Source organism: Ambystoma mexicanum, chromosome 6p (assembly GCF_040938575.1).
Source record: "Ambystoma mexicanum isolate Mex_15411 chromosome 6p, UKY_AmexF1_1, whole genome shotgun sequence".
Taxonomy (NCBI): domain Eukaryota; kingdom Metazoa; phylum Chordata; class Amphibia; order Caudata; family Ambystomatidae; genus Ambystoma; species Ambystoma mexicanum.
In genome coordinates, this window is record NC_090935.1 from 1178824482 (window position 1) to 1178843658 (window position 19177).

Genomic DNA, 19177 nt, shown 5'->3' on the forward strand with positions numbered 1-19177 from the left:
TAATTTTCCTGGTTGTAATCGGTTGAGCAATGATCACCCTGGTAATCACCTAGAGTGGTGGGATTGAGAGAACTCCTTTGCTCTTGCATCTTGGGTCACTTACTCACCTGTTTGCTTTGCTACTTCTAAGACTCCTCACTAACTCAAGTTGTATCTTTGGGACTTGTGACTCTTGGCACTCTGCCCTGTTCTCTGTCAGAGTATGGTTTCAAGTGCTAGGGGCCCTTCTAGAAGGCCATGTAATAATGTTTTTACTGTTTTCTCTCAATGCTTTGAATTGGAACTGGTTCTGAGTTGCTTTGGTGTTCTTTAGCAAGAGCAGTGGCACCTCATAATTTCCCTCACTCCTCACCCCCATGGTTAATTCTGGAAATTAATCTGCCCAGTAACTCATAATGGTAGCGGCTGCTATTTTTGTTTTTTGGTGTACATTTCTTCCACAAATGTGCGAGTGACCCGAGGCCAACCAAGGGGATTGGTTAAAATGGTGCATAAAAATTGGGTAAATAGCCAGGCAGCTAGCAATTTATTCTTGCATGGTAAAACATGACATCCTAGAGGGGCGTGGCTAGCTGGAGACGCAAACAGATGCCTCTGCTGAGCTCCCGGTCCTGCCCTACCCGCAAAATCCCCGTCATCGAACACCTTGCAGCCCCAATGTAAAGGGAGCGCCCCATGGCCTGGGGACTCACCCGTGCAAATATGATGCGGCTCCCGGCACCAGAACGGGGACCGCAGACCCTCTGAAGGCGGCAGTGGCAAGCCTCCAAAATGGTGGACGGACCCGATCCGGAGATGCAGTGGTGTCCCACCCTCCCCCCCCCACCCCTGTGCGGCAGAGCTTCCCACAGCTGACCAAGGACCTGGAGGAGGGAGCAGCATCCTAGTGAAGTGTGGCATCAACTGGAGAGCAGTGGGAGGGGTCCCGTGGCAGGAGGAGTGGCGTACATTGCCGGGCCGTCCCACTGTGGTGGGGGTGGGGGCTCTTAGTCTTAGAGAGGGGTCATCAAGTTCAGGCGCTGAAAACATCAAGCAGGTGCTGTACACTGCGAGGTGCACACCACACGAGATGGTGGCGTGACCCCCACCCCTGGAAGAAAGTCATCCTGCACACCACTATGGCCATACAGTCGGCAAAATGTAATGGGCCACAATCTGGGGACATTAAAGCACTCAACAGAGCCATAGAGGGGATTCACTGGAGGGGTGCAACTGGTGATTGGCTGACCTAGAAATGCTTTCTCTAAACTTTTTTTATTGATTTGCATTTGTATAGCGCACAACTGCCCTCGGGCAGGGATTAAACTCTCCAGTCAAGAGGAGCGCCATACTGAGGCATCTGACCTAGTTGCACACTAGTCACCTGACTGCAGGAAACCAACTCGTGTCTCGGGCATAAAGCATTCCCAAAACTGTATTTTGCCTCCAGTGGCACAGAGGGGAGTGACAATCCTGGGGCAAACTGGCAGGGTGCTGTGTGGGCAAGGTCCTCTTAGGTGGGACTTTAACTATGTGATGGACCCTCTTATGGACAAGTCTGTCACTCCCACCAAGGCGTATGGTAGGCACAGGGTGGCACTGGCGCAATTCCTAAGGGAACTACAACTCGGAGGCCTGGCAGTTCTTTCACCCTCAATCTAGGGTATACACTCACTACTTGGCGGTACACATGGGATTCTCCCACATAGACATGGTGTTAATCTCGGATACGCTCATTCCCCAGGCAACGGACCTGGAAATTGGGACAAGATATCCATCAGACCATGCCCCGGTGATCCTCTATGTGGAGCCCCTGATGGTGGACCCAAGGGGCCGTAAACCGCGGTGCGTGAATAGTTTAATACTAAGGGACTTGCTGTTGAGGACTGAGGAAACCTTGAGATACTATTTTTGGGAAAATGAAAGGGGAGTGGACTGGGGCATGGTGTGGGATGCAAGCAAAAACGGTCATGCGGAGGGGAATTCATAGCTAAAACATCAGCTTTCATGAGAAAAGGAAATGGTGCAGGTGGCACTGAAGAGGAAGGAAGCCGAAGCCGAAGGTTTACACAAAGCCACTGGGTCCAATAAAGCATGGCGGACTTTGATGAAGGCCAGATCAAAACTAGAATCTCACCTAGCAGACGGATTGGCACAATTAATTATCCAAACAAAACAAACCTACTATGTGAAAGGGGACAAGGCAAATACATTTTTGGCAGCGAAACTCGGGAAACAGCGGGCAAAGAATTATCTCATAACTGAGGAATGGGAATCTTGAAAGGCCGAAAACATGGAAATTATGTATGACTATTGCTCCAGGGTGTTCAAGGGGGGAGGGTATTAACTGAAAGGGCCCAGGAGTTTCTGGGGAGGCCCGAGCTGCCACATATCGCAGAGTATAAGAGGCGGAAGCCCCAATTACCGAGCCATTAATTAGCCGGGCAATAAGTTAATTAGCAGAGAATATGCTCCTGGGCCAGATTGGTTCGGGAATGAATATTCTGAAGCGTTCCAAACTATCATAACAGGCCCCCTAACTAGACTCTAATCACGTGCGAGATACTGGGGTAGTCTCCGGGGATATGGGCCCATTCACAACCATATTGCTAAAACCGGGGAAGGATCCTGCTCTAGTTAGCGACTGATGTCCCTACTTAATGGGGATGCGAAACTATGCAAAGTTCTATCTCTCCACCTGATGACAGTTCTGCCAAAATTTGGACATCTGAACAGGCAGGGTTGTTATTATGGGAAGGCACACCCAAGATAATTTTCGGAGGGCAGTGAATTTGACAACATGTGGCAGGAGGACGGACCAGAAGTTCTCCTTACTAGCGCTGGATGCCACAAGGGCGTTCGACATTATGGACTGGAGCTACCTCAGGCTTGCGCTGGAGGGATTTGGGAGTGGGGAAACCTTCACACAAATGATTTTGCCCAATTTCCGAATCCAGTCTATGAAACTACAGGTTAATGGGAATCTCTCGGAAACCATCCTTATACAGAGGGGCAAAAGGCAGGGGAGCCCACTCTCTCCTCTGGTCTTTGCCATGGCAATGGAGCCTCTGGCACAGGCAATCTGGGCGGACCCAGCGATAAGGGGAATGGATGTCAAGGGGCCAGAACATAAAATGGAGCTATATGCAGACAACTTACTCTTCCTTTGAGATGCAGGGTGCTCGCTACCGAGAGTGATGGTCCTGCTAGAGTAATTCGCTGGGGCTTTCGGCTTCCGCAAGAACTATGCAAAATCCAAGGCGCTTAATGTCCCAAAGGACCCAGCAATGGTAGCACACTGGCGCGAGTCGCACCCTTCACTCTGATAAAGGGATGCCCTGGAATACTTGGGGCGGGGGGGGTGGTTTGAAACTGCCCTCCACATATGAGTGGCTTTTGCAGCCAACCTCTTGTACCTACTGGGGAACTTGTATGGGGATCTCAAGAGGTGGGAATTGCAGGAACTCTCATGGTTTGCTCGTATTACAGCTATCAAAATTACGCTTCTACCCAGATTCATATGTTGTGTCGTCGAATTCCACCACAGATCCTCTGATTACAGAAAGGTATAACCCATTTCATCTGGGGTGGTAGGAAGTCGGGGGTGTCTAAGAAAATACTACTATATTGGGGCCCAGGCATGGGTGTTCTGGGGCTCCCAGGGATGTCTTGGTACGCGCAACTAGCGCCAATGCTGTTCTGGGACTCACGCTACGGAGAGGGGGTGGTGCATGCTGCTCTAGCTCGCTAATGACATTCCGCCGGGTTGCTTGGGGTTTCTGAAATCAATGGTGTGGGAGGCAGGTGGACCCCTGCTAAAGTCAACACACTCCGCTACTGGGACAAGTCACTACGGGCAAAGAAACTCAAGCCAGGGATGGGCCCCCTTAACCCCATAGGATATAACCTGGACTTATCACCGGGGAGGGCTCCGGGCTATTGGATCAATTGGGTGGGGAAAGCCAAACTAAACTTGATCGACTTTTTTCAAAATGGTGCGGCCTTACTGAACGAGGGGTTCCACTATGCACAGGTCTTGGTTATGAACATAGGAGTGGAGGCAGCCAATAGAGACCGAGTGGGCCTGAAACTTACCATGAAAGACTGTACCACTTATTAGATGGTGCTGAGCCAGGGGAGAAATTACCATCCATGGGTAAATGGGAGCAGGATCTGGGGGAAGCAATCACAGAAGAATGGGGGCAGGTCTGGTCACAGGCACAGAGGTGCTCCCGATGCTCCATGATGGTCTGCATACAAGATCTACATGCAGTGGTATTCGACACCAGTCTACATATGATGAACCCCAAGGTTCCAGCGGAGTGCGGAGGGGGTGTAGTCAATTGGGGGCGGCATATGTGGTGGACGTGTCCAAGGGCAAAGATCTACTGGAAAGAAATCCTGAGTCGTATACGAGAGTTATTGGGGATACAGCTTCTTCTGTGCCAAAAAGTGATACTATTGGGAGTGGTGGAAGAGGGTGTATGACGCAGGCAACACTAATCACCCACATGCTTGCTGCAGCTAGAATTGCTTTGGCACATAACTGGAAATCAGAACCAGGCCCGATAATAGCAATGTGGTGGGTCAGGATGTGGGGAATTATGGGCATGGAACACTTTTCGCATTGGCAACTGTTAAATATGTGAACACATGGCTCCCTTTTCACAAATTTGTTTCAGAGAGAAATTTTACCACAAAGCTGCCATGCTCCGTAACTTCTCTGTACTGTGGATTAAAGTTAACTGACCTGAACATGGGGTGAGCTTATAAAAGTCACCAACAGTGGACGGGAGCACTTTTCCAAATTGCAGTTTCCTGATGCCTTTGCCCACTATACATGCCAGTATAACCAGGATTTTTACCTTGGCTGTGCCCAATACATTTCCATGCTGGCTTCACAAATATATGCCAGTATTCCCATATAAGAACATACTCCTATTTGCTTTGCGAATAATGCCAGTAATTATACTATAAGGAAACCTGTCCATGCTGGCTGTCATTATGACATTATCCCATATAAGAACATACTGATATTGGCTTTGCTATTAAACCTGCCATTCCAGAATATATGAAAACCAGTCCAAACTGGCTGCACCAATATAATGTAGGCCAGTCGAGACCCATAACACATTTTCTATACCCTTGATGCCTGGTAAAAATACCATGCCACAGTAAAAAATAGCTGAACTGGCGGCACCAGCCTCATCAATTATGCTTACTTTATCATAGATTTCCATTGTTGGGAAAGATTCTTCTTTTTTTTTTTTTTTTTTGCTGCTTTCCCTCCATAGACCTCAATGGGATATCCTACATTGTGCTATTTTGAACCTTTCCAGGCCGAGGTAAGTGAAGCCTTTGCACAATTGTTTTTGGGGCACTGATCAGTCACTATAGCGATCTGTGCAAGAGAACTGTTTTCTGTAGTAAATCTCTGTGTTCACATAAGGCATTGTGTGCAGGAACAAAAGTGTGGTAGTCCCTGTAACTTTGTTTTGAATAACTTTGAGGCTATTTGCATGATGTGTCCAGGCCGGAAGCAGCAGATCCATTTTCTTTTTAATATACTCGTGCACTTGAAGTTTACAGCTTCATGCCAATTAGAGAACTGTATATTCTAAAATGCCGGTGCCATGAGATTTTCACTGGTTCTTTAGCCATCTTTTTTAACCTTACTCTCCTGGGCCAGATTTTCGATATAGTAGGCCCTGTCTCAAAGAAAGCTTTGGCGTTCATGGTCAAAGTGGCGGTCTGTGTGTAGCTGACCCAGTTCACATCTAAGCCAAGTTTCTGTTGCTGGGCAGTTGCTGTGACCAGAGGATTTCCAGGATTGGACAGCTCCTGCTAAGTTAGAATAGTGCATATCCTTGTCACCGAGTGGTCTGTGAGCAACTCGGGCTGGATCCTGGATAAAAGGACGCATGCAACTGATCATCGTTGGAACCAAGACCCCTATGAAGGAGAGCAGCACACCAAAGACTCAGCACTTGTAAGATGCATAGAAGCCCTTTCTTCACTTGTCCACAGAAGGCCTTCATTGGTACTTGGACCGCTGGACTGATGGGAACAACCAGTCGCAGCCTCTGCTCAAAGATCCAGCAGCTGGAAGTCCTCAAAACACTCGCAGAATAATTCTGTGGGCTAGTCAAACTTTTTTCCTGGGCAATTGCTGCTGTCAGGAGTTGAGCCTCGCCACTGTGTAGATCACCATCTCATGGAACAAGAAGTATTTCCCTGAAGTTGTAGCTCTCCACCACAAAGGCCACAAGACAAGTTTCTTTGTTATCAGCTCCCGCCAATTTATTAGTGGACATCACTGTTCACTGTCTGCATCGTGTCTTGAGGTTGTGTGAGTGGTGGTCCAACTATCCAGAATCTAGTTCATTGGCCCACAGAACCATAAACTAGCCAGATCCAATAACGTGATGTTGGAGTTTTCCTAAAGTCTGACTGGCAGTAAGACTTCAGTAGGCTATCCCAGTGGTTTGTTGATCCCTTCCCAACTTTTAGTATTAGTCTGTACCAGCTCACAACCTTGGTAGTGTGGCAGAGCAGTCAGGCTGATCTTAAGAGGAAGATGTGAGCTGTGCATAAGTAATCTGAATCTTTGTTAGATGGGCACAGCGAAGAAGCACTTAAACATATATTTATATAAAAGACATACATTTATATTTACACCAGAATCCTGTTAAATACTTGAGATGTTTACGTTAGAACATTTACGAATTCTAGATAATTCAAAAGGGCACTTTCACTTTTGTATTTGTTCACGGTTTGAATTGTAGCAAAGTTAGAGAGGGAAAACACACGATTGGCAATTGCGCACTCATGCAGGTTTAAACAGGTCACACAGTAATGCATTTACTGTGCAAACACATATAGAAAAGTCACTTGGAGGGAAATAAGTGGTTGGTGCAATATGAGCTTAGTTCAAGGTTCTAGAGACTGTTTATTTGCCTGGCAAGTTCAGAAACGCAACCCTGGCTAAAGGCAGTTCGGAGAGGGCTTGAAGTCTTGGTAAACAGCAAATAATGTAGAGTTTCTGCAGATTTCTTCCAGTGTCTAAAGTTATTGAAGCGGCAAGTTGGCAACAGAGGGGGTTTCCCTGGATACCTTTAATGCACTCCAATCCTCTGGAGCGATTGCTTGGAATCAGGTAAGCAATACCTGCCCCCCTCCATCCACAGTACCTTGAGTTTGAAGAAAGGGTTTGTGTTGGCTTCTGCATGATGTGGCAGCTCTGGACTCTACCTCTGGATTCCTTGGTCTGGTGATGAAAGGCAGGACAATGGGCAGTGGTCTTTCAGCAGCAGTTTCAAGTGAGGACCTGTAGCATGACTTTCAACAACTCTTGGCTCACTCTGTGGTTTTTGGCGCCTTTTCGGCAGCACCAACAAAGGACACGGATCGCCTGCAGTCCACACTTTGAGGGGGTCTGGGCGAGTTGGATCGGATTTGGCCTTTCCACAGCGTCGTACTCTAAATTGGCAGCAGGTCGTCTGGTATTGGGGTTTCGCAGCTCTGCAAGTTCCTAGGATTTCGAGATGGCTCGTTTCAAAGTTTGTCTTGGGACTGGTTGTTCCCACCAGACAAAGGGAAGGAGTCTTCTTCGGAGCTTCTGTCACATAGGAAACTTCCTGCCTACCCAGACACTCTGGACCCTAGGGTGGGATACCTGCTGGTTCCTGCCGAAGGCAAAACACGCTTCCCCCTCCCACAATGGTAGAAGGGCTAACAAAAAATAACCACACTAGTAATAAAAAAGAGGGGAGGACAAGGTTGGGTGCCCCTATTGTGCACTACCGTGGCTATGGACATAGCTTGCGGTATATAAAATGCACAACAGTTGGTAGAACGCGTCCACTGCCAGCAGCCATAACTAGGTGATTGTCTGTGACTAAAAATTCACTGGAGCAGAGGGGATACAAACAAAGTATCTGTTTGGCCCTCGACAGAAGGTGGTGTGATCTCTCAGACTATATAGTTTTGGGAGAGATGCAAAGTATCTCTCTATCCTTAAGAACTGTATTTTACTTGAGGACACAGGAAAATAATCTTAAAGGAGGATCCTAGGGGTCCCCAGCAACACTGCCCAGAAGGAGCTGTGTGCTGCAGTGGTAACACGCAGATACCCTTTAAGAGCTATGGTGCAGACAACGCCATAGAACAGGTAGATTTACAAACAATAGAGTGCCATAAGACCAAGCCCATAAGAATGAATGAGTGGAAAGGCTCCACTCATTCAGGATTAACAGGAAAAGGTCCAGGAGTCCAGCAAAAAGTGCTGGGTGTCTCACTAGGAGAGGGGATGAAGCACAATGATAAATCTCCCATAGTTGTGTGAACTATGCCTTCTATCAGGCCATTTGCATCCTTAGTCTAAGGTTTATTGGTCAGCCACTCTACGAACTAAAACGGTATACTGGTTAGGAAGGTTTTTCCAGAACCACTTTCATCTCTTGTTGCTATATGCGTTTTCATTATATCTGCGCGGGAAGTGGGGAGGAAAGTGGTCTCTTGTGGTCGGGGGAGAATCTGGGGCAGCTACCTGCAACTCCCGGGAAACCTTATGGAACATTTATTGAGCTTTGGAGCTGCTCATTACAAAGTGAAACTGACAGACTCACGAACGGAGCTTGCCGCAAAGAGTACAGTTTGTTTTCCTTTGTACGTCATTGTATTTGTACTACCCCCCCACCCCCCAACCCTCGCATGCAGTGCCCCCGGCTCTGCCGCTGTCATATCTTGACATTTTTGGCACCACGTAGCAATGGAGGCTGGCTGTTGGGGGACGAAAGGACATTTTATAGAGGAGGAGGGCTGCAATGGTGCGTTGTATCTTCATTGGTCATAGCCCCACAATTTACACCAGCATAGAACACTGTTCCGTTTGCCCCTCTCCCTCCCACACACATTAACGCATCAATGGGCTAAGGCTGCGTCCCAGAGGAACCTTCTCATCGGGAATTGGGCGCACTGACTGGTAGCTGGCAAGCCTGCGGTCCATGGTAGCTGACATGGTAAGGAATGGACTAACTGGGAGCAAGGTGAAAGTGAGGCAAACATCTGTGTGGAACATTACCCAGTTACCTAACGCCTCTTTAATCCCGCTGACATCACTTCACGGGCCGAATACCCACTCTCCGGAAACCTAAGGAAATCGCATTCACAAGTGGCCCTGGGGTGGGGAGGGGGAAGACGGACTAAGGCAGCCCCCTTAGTTAGTCGGGCATGCCCTGGGTTTTCATGCTCGCCGGTCTACTCCCCTGAACTCATTGGGAGTTTAATTTTTCTTTTTTCATTTCTTTAACATCGGATACTAATTTAACGACTTAAAATGAACTAATTTTAACAATCTTAATTTTTGTCAGCGGGAGTTACAAGACTTTGCTTTGAATTTTTAGCTTGTATTTTAGCTTAAATGTTCTCTCACTTTGGTTGTCCGGCTTTTTTCTCTTGATTTGTAAGTGTATTTTTAAGCACACAGCCAATAGTTGTCCAATCGCTTCTGCTAGTGTGTTTAATTTGATTTTTAGTTGTACAGTACATTCTAGCACACTTTGCATATATTCCACAAACTGCTTGTTTGCACATGGTTGTATTACTTGGCGCAATTGGGTGTTTTGGTGGGCTGGCAGTGTTGTCCCTACACAGTTGGACACTGAGAGCAGTGGTTTATTGCATTCACGTGGGGAGGATAGTCCGGACTCTGTATCTAGCTACTTTTTACCCACCACATAGTACTCCCGCAAATATATACAACGGCCAAACTGGGAGACTATTTGAGAGGCAGGCAAATGGGGGGTGGGGGGGTGCTGGCTTGCAGTGGATACAAGGGGGAGGGTGGCCTGGAAGGACACTGGTGCAATAATTACATCATAAATTTGACTCCTCGGAATACAAGAACTTGACTGACCAGGAGCCCCAAATGAGGGATACCCAACGATAGCAAAATCGGTCTTCACCGCCCTGTGCACTAATGATGGTATTATTAAACCGGCATGGAATGCAGTCCCGCTGCTTAGTTGGCTGCAGGGGCCACTGCTAAATTGGCAAGACTGAATGTTGTGACCCACATGTATTCTATTGCAGGAAACCTGGGCAATAGAACCCGTGCTGTTGGAGGGGTTTGTTTATTCCTCCATCCCGGCACGCAAGAATAGGTTGTTGCTATGGGGGCCTATCAATACTTCTGAAGTAAATCATCCGTTCAGGGTAAGGGACATTCATAACACCTCTATACAACATCTTTCGGTGACATCAGATCCAAGAAACTCTATAACTGGCCAACCCTTATGCAGTCTCTACTCTCCTGTCGCCTCACATGCCCTCTGCACGGCCCTTTCCTCCCACTTCATCCCAAAAACCCTGGACATCCTTTCCTGCCTCTCGTCCCCTCCCCCTCTTCTCACTTCTCCTTCTGTAAACTCTGGCCCTCCTGCAACCGCCCCCCCTCCTTTCTCATCCTTTCCCCTTTTCTCCCCGACAAGGTCTCTAGATGAGTCTGATCTATGAAGGTCTTGCCAAAACAGGTTCTACCCTGTTCCTCCAAAACCATCAAGGATCACGTGGACACTCTTGCTACTGCCCTGACCGATTTCTGCAACATTTCTCACCCTGTTGGCCTTCCCCCTCCCCTCTCACGCACTCTTGTCCACCCTCTTCTCAAGAAACCCACAGCTGACCCTTCATGCCCGGCAGACTATCGCCCAAGTCCTTTCCTGGGCAAACTCCTGAAATACCTGGCCATCTCGCAGCTTAGCCTTCACTTCGAATCTGTTGGTTGTCTCCACGACCATCAGTCTAGCTTTCGAGCTGCCAGAAGAACGGAAACTGTTCTCCTGAAAATCCTTGAAGATCTGCTCTCCAACCTTGACTCTAACACCCCCGCTGTCCTCATCCTACTTGATCTCTCTTCTGCGTTTGACACTGTCAACCATACCATCCTGCTCAACAGTCTCTGTGACAACCTGGGTATCACTGATCAGGCTCTGGCCTGGCTGACTTCTTTCCTCTGATCGATCCTCCCAGGTCCAACTTGGGTCCTTCCTTTCCTCCATCTCCCTCTCTACCTGCAGTGTTCCCCAGGTGTCTAGCCTCTCACCCTGGCTTTTCAACCAATACATGGCAACTCTCGCCCATTGCATTGCTGTTTTATGCTCCAATTTTCAGTGCTATGCAGATGACTTAACCCATTTTCAGGCTTCCCTCTGCCACCTCTGCTCCTTCTCTCCAATTAGCCTGTCTGCTATTCAGGATTCGTGTGCCACCAACAATCTCTGCATGAATGCCAGCAAGGCAGAGATCCTCCTCATCGGCACACCTTCACCCTCCTTTCCTGTCACTCTGGCCAGCTTCCCTTGGACCTCCTCCTACCCCCACTTGTATGGCTAAGAACCTCAGGGTCATCTTCGACTCACTCTTTCCTTTTCTGCCCACATCTCTCTAAAACGTCAAACTTCCAACTGCACCTCAGTTATTCTGCCTTTCCTCTCCTTCCCCCAGAAGCTCACTGTTCCTCGAGCCCTGGTTCTCTCTAGGTTGGATTACTGCAACAGCCTCTTTCTAAATCTACCTGCTTTTACTCTAAGCCCTTTGCAACTCATCCAGTACAGGACTGCGAGACTTGTCCTTGGCCTCAATACCTGGGATTGTATCTCTTGCCCTGATATCTCTTCATTGGCTACCAGTAGCCGCAAGGATTAAATTCAAGACCCTCTACGTTGTCCACAAGGCTTCCTGGGGCCTGGGTCCAAAAAACCTTAAACTCTCCCTCCGTAAACACCTTCCCTCTCAAGCCCTTCACTCTTTAAACTCGCTCGGTGTCAGGCGTTTCTCAAAGAAACGAGCTGGGGTTAGAGCTGTCTTCGGCTGGGGCCTGCCTGCCACTCAAACTTGAGAACTATTGCCGGTTCCAGAACCACCTCAAGACCTTCCTTTTTGCTTCTGCCTTCGCTCCTCCTCTCACCTGCTGATCTGTTCTGCTTTGGCATTGTGCACCTGGTTACCCTCTGATTTCGGGCCCAGGTACTTGCTCACCTTGCCACACACCAGCACTGCCTCTTGGCAACCCTTGAAGTTGAGTCTGTATCTGTAACCCTGCAGTCCCCCCTTTTTTTCTGCACTTAACACCCCCGGTCTGTGCCTTAAACCTAGCACTGGCCACTTGCTGGCTGCACTACCACTGTTTATTTCTTTGTTCAGCACTTTCCACTTCTCCCGTCCCCCGCACTTCCCCCTTCCCTCTCCCCTGCACTTGCACATTCTCAATGTCACTGGGCCTAGTTAGATTGTTTTTGTTCTTCCTTGCCTCATCGCGCTCTGAAACACTTGTGTATGAGTGTGATACAAATAAATCCATATCAATCACAGCCCTCATGTCTCGGATGTTAATTGTCTCGGGGCACTTCAAAACATGTTTTGAGGGCTCAATGTTGTATCGCCTGGATGATCGAATGTCATTGGTACTGGGAGGAGACTTTATTAATGGGATGCCACCTGATCTTGTTGATCCTGACAAGGAGCATGTTTATGGGATTAAGCCCCCGCTGATGTAGGATGAACGGGCCTGCCCCAGGGGCCTGCAACCGGGCACATAGTTAGCTGAACATGGAATGTGGTCACTTAGCAGACACATTCACTCGGACAAACCAGGCAATTTTACATTTATTAATACTAATGGCTCATCCACCATTGACTATTTGCTCATGCGCGTTCAGCACTGGAACCTATGGTGAGTTGTGCATACATTTTTAGTGACCACTTCCCGCTCAAATTGGTCTTAAATGAGGGGGTCTTCGAAGTCCATCAGGCTTCTCCCCATCAACTGGGTCAATGTGCAAAAAACCAACACTGTAAACAAATAAAATAGGCAAGGTGTGATCCTATAGTAGCGCAATGCAAAGTTGTATCACTAAACCTACGTGAAATGTTGTACTTTCTTGACGAAGAGGCTTCTTCTGATCAGATTATTTTCTGGTCAAAGGATCTCTGGAAGGCCATACTGCTTTCAGTATGAGTTCAAACAAAGGCACAGTAGGCTGGTCAGTTGGTTTGATGGGGCAATGTAGGGCGGGACAGAACAACCTATTAAGGACTTTGAGAGATTCTAGGGGGGACATTGTCAAGGGAAGGGCGGATTATAAAGGGTCCGTAGAATGCAGAAAAGCCCAACTGGAAAATACAGCATGGAAGGACCTATGGATGGCTGTCTCCGCATGGGACTCCAAGAAATGTTGGGAGTTCGTTGTGGGAGGCCCCAATACAAATGTCAAGACCCACAGGGAAAATCATGCTGCAGCCAAGTCTTGGCTCGATAATTTCTCTACTCTGTATAGTGGGCAGGACTGTGGGTTTGGGAATGGGGAGCCTTGCACAGCATTACAGCTAACTCTGAAGGTGGAAAAGGCAGTCACCCAGCAGGCACGTAATCGAGCCTCTGCACCGGATGCAGTCCCTGCCGATTTTATAGAAGGATGAGATGAACCTTTGGGTTCCTGTCTTGGCAGCCTGCTTTAATTCTTATTTGGCCACAGGTGCCTATCCGCAGTACTGGAAAAAATCAATTTAACCCATTTTCAAAAAAGGTGATCCTGGAAGTCCTCTTGCTTACAGGCCAATTTCACTGCTGGACACCTCCTTCAAGGTTTTTGGCCGGGTCATTTTGCAGCATGTCAAAGACTGGATCTCAACCAGTCAGATGCTCTCAGAAGGCCCATATGGCTTCAGACCTGTTTTGGGCACTCGGGACCAGGCTTTGAACCTCTATTTGGTAGTTGCCCCCTTTGGCCATGGTGGGTTAGCCAATTTATTTAGCCTTCTTGGACCTGAGCACCGCATTTGACAAAGTGGACAGCTTCTCTGGTGGGTGCTCTGGTCCATGGGATGTCCATCAGAGCTGCTGTGGATTATACAATTGCTCCATGAAGACCCCATGGCCTGTGTCCACTTTGTGGATCAGGGTGAATGCACAGCCTACTTGGAGGTGGCCATGGTAGTTCATCTGGGCTGTGTGCTAGCACCAGTCCTATTCACTCTCTACATAAATGGCCTGTTTAGAGCACTAGTGAACTCAAAAGCAGACTTCCCATGGGTCGGCAAAAAAAGCATTCCCCTTGCTTGTATATGCTGGTGATGCCGTGCTTTATTGCCTGCACACCAATAGACCTACAATAGTTGATAATGCTTACACTGACTTTGACGGAGCTAAAACTCACCATAAAATACGAGCAAATCTGCAGTGATGGCATGTAGTGCTGGGAGAGGGAAAACAGTTAACACGTGCCCCATGTTGAGCAATGGGTCTGTCATTTCCAGGGTAAGAGTTTGATTATTTTGGCATCTGCTTTTCAGACAACTTGAGTGGGATGGCCCATGTTCAGAGACAAAGTACAAAAATGAAACCGGCATTGGGGGTATCGTAAAATTATGAAAATGTGCCAGGGTAAACCACAAAGTCTCATTATGGAAGTGTATCATGCATAAAGTGCGTGACCAACTATGGGGCTACTGAAAATGCAATTGAAGTCAGAATTATTTTCTGAAAAAACTGTTGGACCTTCCATGTTCAGCCCTAACCTGAACTGGGTATTACCCACATTGGTGACGATTGGTATGAAGCACCCTTTTTTGCATTGCCTGGGAATTTGGTCAAATATGAGAGCCACTCTGACACAGGACGTTGTCAGATCTCTACTGCAGGTCCCTCATTGGCAAAAAAACACCATGGTTGAAACGTATATCTGAATGTGTCAATGCGCCGTCTTTTCAATGCCCGGCCCAAAATTTGACACTAGCAGAAGTGTACAAGAGGGCCTTCCGCTCGCTCATTACAATAAAACAAGAATCCATTGGACTTGCACTACAATCCAACAGGCTTCATGTATCCAAAATGACGTTATTCAACCATACTTGTACAGCGGCTCTTACTAAGGCACGCCTAAACCTGCTCTTGCTGAGGGACGTTACACAAATGGCAGGGGCAGGACCAGATTGCGGCCTGTCTGGGTTGTGGGGTTGCGAAGGGATACCTTTTACACTGTCTTGTTTTGCACTCACTACCAAGACATCAGGAAACAAACTATTACCCACTCCTGAGGGAAGCGAATTTTACTCTGTCGTCCCGCACTTTTGTTTCTAATGCACGCAGATCAATCAACTGTTGCCTGGGGCAAGTTAGAATATCTGAGGAAGGCATAGAAGGAAGCACATTGTGAACACTCATAACAGAAATTGCCCCCTCTCCAAGATTATATTTTCCCTCTAATCCAGATGTCAGACGTTGCATGAAGGCGTGTCTTAAGTTCTTGGACACTGCGGGGCATCAGTATGGACTGTGTATTTTTAAATTTGTGTATTCTAAGTTTATTTATGTGTAGTGTTTTGGTTTATGGACTTCAGATTCGGATAAACTGTCAGAGCTGAAATATCTTGTCAGATTTTGTGGCATTTTTGAATTCAAAGGTAAACCCGTTTCTTTCCTTCACTCCACCCCTTCCCTCGGCAGGGCCTAGGAACAGATGAAGACACCCTAATTGAAATACTTTGCTCCAGAACTAACCAAGAGTTGCGCGAAATCAATAAATGCTACAAAGAAGGTACTACATTTTGTCACTTTCACTTCCGTGTAAATGTTTAACATATCTGGATACTGGCAGTTAAGTTACAGGTGAAGCCTAATGTGGAATAGACCACAAAATTGTAAAATCCTTTGCTTATTCAGTGAAATTTGTTTTCAGTTGGACCATTTTTACATTCAAAATTGCATTTTAAAATTGTGCACGGAACAGTGATTATGCCCTTGAGTGGTGCTTTCTTCAAGTGCTTGATAGCCACCATTATTCTCTGCGATTTCCCAGGACTGGAGTTGGCAAATGTCCCTTCATGTCAGGTAGAATCCTGCCCCCCTTTGCACCACAGAATCCAGTGTGCCTTCATATTTATTATATCCTTATTTTTTTATTTTGATGACTCTAAAATTTGCAGTTGCATAGTGCTAACATTAATTTACAAGTTTGTCTTCGGACTCATTAATTGACCAGCACAGGAATGGGACCAGTATTCTGCGAGAGCCTCTTCATGATAAAAAAAATTACACTTTGTGCATCCCTGTAAATGGCAAGTTTACTGGTATGGATCTGTTCTCTTGTTTGAGCAAGAAGCTAACCTTGTTGCCAGCCAGTCAAGCTTGAACTGCTTGCCGCCAATCCTAGCCTCACACTGGATGGTGGGCTCCCAGAGGAAATTGGTTTCCATTTCAGCACTGCTAACATGTTAATTGCTTTGGGGTTAGATGGCATTGCTTGGTTATTCAATCCTATGCTTACTTTCTTTAAGGGTCAATGGGCCTCATCACGACCCAGGCGGTAAGTTACCGCCTGGGCCGTGACTTTACCACCATGGCGTAAACTACGTTTACGCCATGGTGGTTGGCGGACTTACCGGCCCATTCGGACCTTGGCGGGGCGGTAAGTCCCCAATCCCCATTTACCCTTCCCCATTCCCATTTTTGCCCCATAGGGCATAATGGGAGTGGGGAAGGCGTTAATTACGCCACCGTAAATTACGGTGGCGTAATTAACTCCATGGTCCCTTAGCGCCATGGATTTTAACACCTGCTAAAAGCAGGTGTTAAATTCGCCATGGCGCTAAGGGACCTCGTACTCAGGCGGTAAGGGTCGGCGCTGTTTACGGCGCCGTAAACCCCTTACCGCCTGGGTCGTGATGAGGCCCAATGTATATTGTTTTATAGGAAGTGTAATATTTGACTCGAGTTGTTACTTGCCTGGTGTTTTAAATGCCTAATCATTGCATATTTGTGTACTTCTTATTTTGCTGATTGTTCAGTGGAAACTGACTGGCCCTTCAGACTGTCAGTCCTGAGAAACTTTATTTCTCTTTGATTGATGCATTCTGGCAATTGAACCCACTCCTTTCAATGCAATTGGGATACTTGGTATCCTCAACTTTTTCTTCTTTTGTATTTTTGGTCACGTTTTATGTGCCAAGACAAGCAGGTGGTGGCAGTAACGTTTTTACTTTATTTTACTCATGCACTTTTCCTGTTTACCACAAAGCGCCCTAAAATGGCCTTGCCCAATGTTTGTCACTTATTCTATGGCCTTATTGTAGTTTGGCCTTTTTGCTGCCCTCCCAGGTCAGGAAATCGCATGTCATGCACTTGCCTGGAAAAGCTGCTGCTTTCACGGGCTAGTGTGTTTGTGTGAGCACAAGGGAAGGGTTTGGGGCGGTCTGGTCCAAGTCCAAATCCCTTGGTTCCAGAATCTGCTGCTGGTCAGGTGGGAACCAAGTAGTCCCTGATTGGACAACTGCTGGCTGAATGTGGATGATACATTCCATTGGTGGGCTTGGACTGCCACCTCCGAATCTGGATAAGAGGACTCTTGCAGACATTGCTCAGCTGTACATTGGAGCCAAGAATCCTATGGCGAAGAGCAGCCCAGTGACAAGCTAAGGATGACTTTTGCAGTGGATCTCCATCCTCTCCAGTCACTGGCCTAGTGAATCCCTGCTCCTTTGCCTCCAGAAGACCCTCATTAGTGCTTTGAACTCTGGGCTAGTGGGACCAACGAGTCTCTAGGTTGCATCCCCCAAGTGCCAGTGTCCCTGGGCCCTGATGTACTGACCTGCTCCCTCATGAACTACCAGAGCCGTGTTGAAGCCTGGTGGTCGCCAGCGTGTGCCAGAATACACCTTCTCATGAAATGTATGCTTAGCATAAAGGAAACCTGTGCTGGAGCTGCTTCTGTGACCTCAATATCTCCTGTCGTTGCCTGCAACGGGTGACTGTTATTGGAACTCTCCTTCCTCCATCCTGTGAAGTGGTCTGCATTTTTTCATCCTCTGGTGTTTCATCTTGAAGTTTGACTGACAAGCACTCTAAACTGCAACTCCTGGCCATCCCTCACCTGAACAAAGGACAGAGGATTGTGTCCTCAGCGTCCGCTAGACGATCCATGTGACCTGGTTGGGGAGGTGAGGGTGTCTGTCCTCCACAGGATAACATTGAATTCAAAGCCCTTTCTCACAGAACTCCTGCTTTACTTGCCTTTGGTTGTCGAACCTGGAGTCAAGTATCCTACCCTTGGGATAGCCTTGGGACTTGAAGGGTCGAATTTACTGTTCGTTGGACAGTAATTCCACTTTTAAATGGATTTGAACTGATTGAAATCCCCAACAGAAGCTCATCACATCCTTTTTAGAGAGTACCTTCCTTGGATAACCTTGTCTTGGGACATGTGACTTGGGCACTAGGCACCATACATCTTGGGACTGGACTTCTTAAGTAAAGGGTATTGTACTTGCAATTTGTTCTAATCATTGTACCTGCAGCCAAATTACTGACTGCATTGTAAGTGAACCTTCTGGTGAATGTATATATTTGTGATTTTTGGTTTTCTGTGATAATCTGCTAGTTTTATTTCTCCTTATTTATACCTCCTTGTTGGTGCATCTCAAAGGGCTAATCTGTTTATATGTACGTCTAGCTGAATAGTGGTGTTCTGTGTGAACTCATTGGGGCCCTAGACCACACTTACTCGTTCCTAAGATTAAGCCTGACACTCTCCCACAATACCTTACTGTGTTTTGGCTAAACGCTTGGACTTCCCATTCACCATGACTAGGGCAGCCTCCTAAAATCCTCCCCACCCCCACCGGCCCCACATCCCTGGGTCGATTTTAAAAATACATCTTCACGTTGTGCTATTTCTTTCCTGATTTTAGTTTTACTGTCTTCATTATTGAACTGTTTTTTTTAAAGTTTTGATTACAAAAATGTGTGTTTTATAGGGTGTTTTTAGAGTTGCTTTAATTTTTCATGCTAAGCTTTTTGAAGGCCTAATCTAGTATTTGTGTACTACTGGATAACGTAATTTGTGTGGCTCACTGTACTGTTATGCCATCACCCCGAAATCTTGTCTTCCTGCTCTTCTACACGATCTTCAGTTTTGCTGGACCTTATTGTCCATCACCCTTTTCATCAACTTGGGTGGCCTCTCACCTCCCGCCGGGATGCCTGAAAATCAGTTCTAGGCATTCCTGTAGGGCTATGCGTCCCTTTTACATTAGACGTTGCCAAGAATCCACAAAATGTTACTATTCTCCATGTTTGGAGGTCTACATATGTGAACTTCACTGAATGGGATAAACCATCTAAACTGGCCTACCCATTCACTGT

General features: G+C 47.2%; 1 protein-coding gene across 1 annotated transcript in view; it reads left to right on the plus strand.

Moving 5' to 3' along the window:
- The window catches only part of LOC138510292 (annexin A1-like), a 109931-nt gene that overhangs the window by 41409 nt on the left and 49345 nt on the right, over window positions 1–19177 (plus strand). The window contains exon 6 of the mRNA XM_069625823.1: window positions 15485–15575. Coding sequence (XP_069481924.1) covers window positions 15485–15575 — 91 coding nt within the window. The remainder of the gene's footprint in view (window positions 1–15484; window positions 15576–19177) is intronic.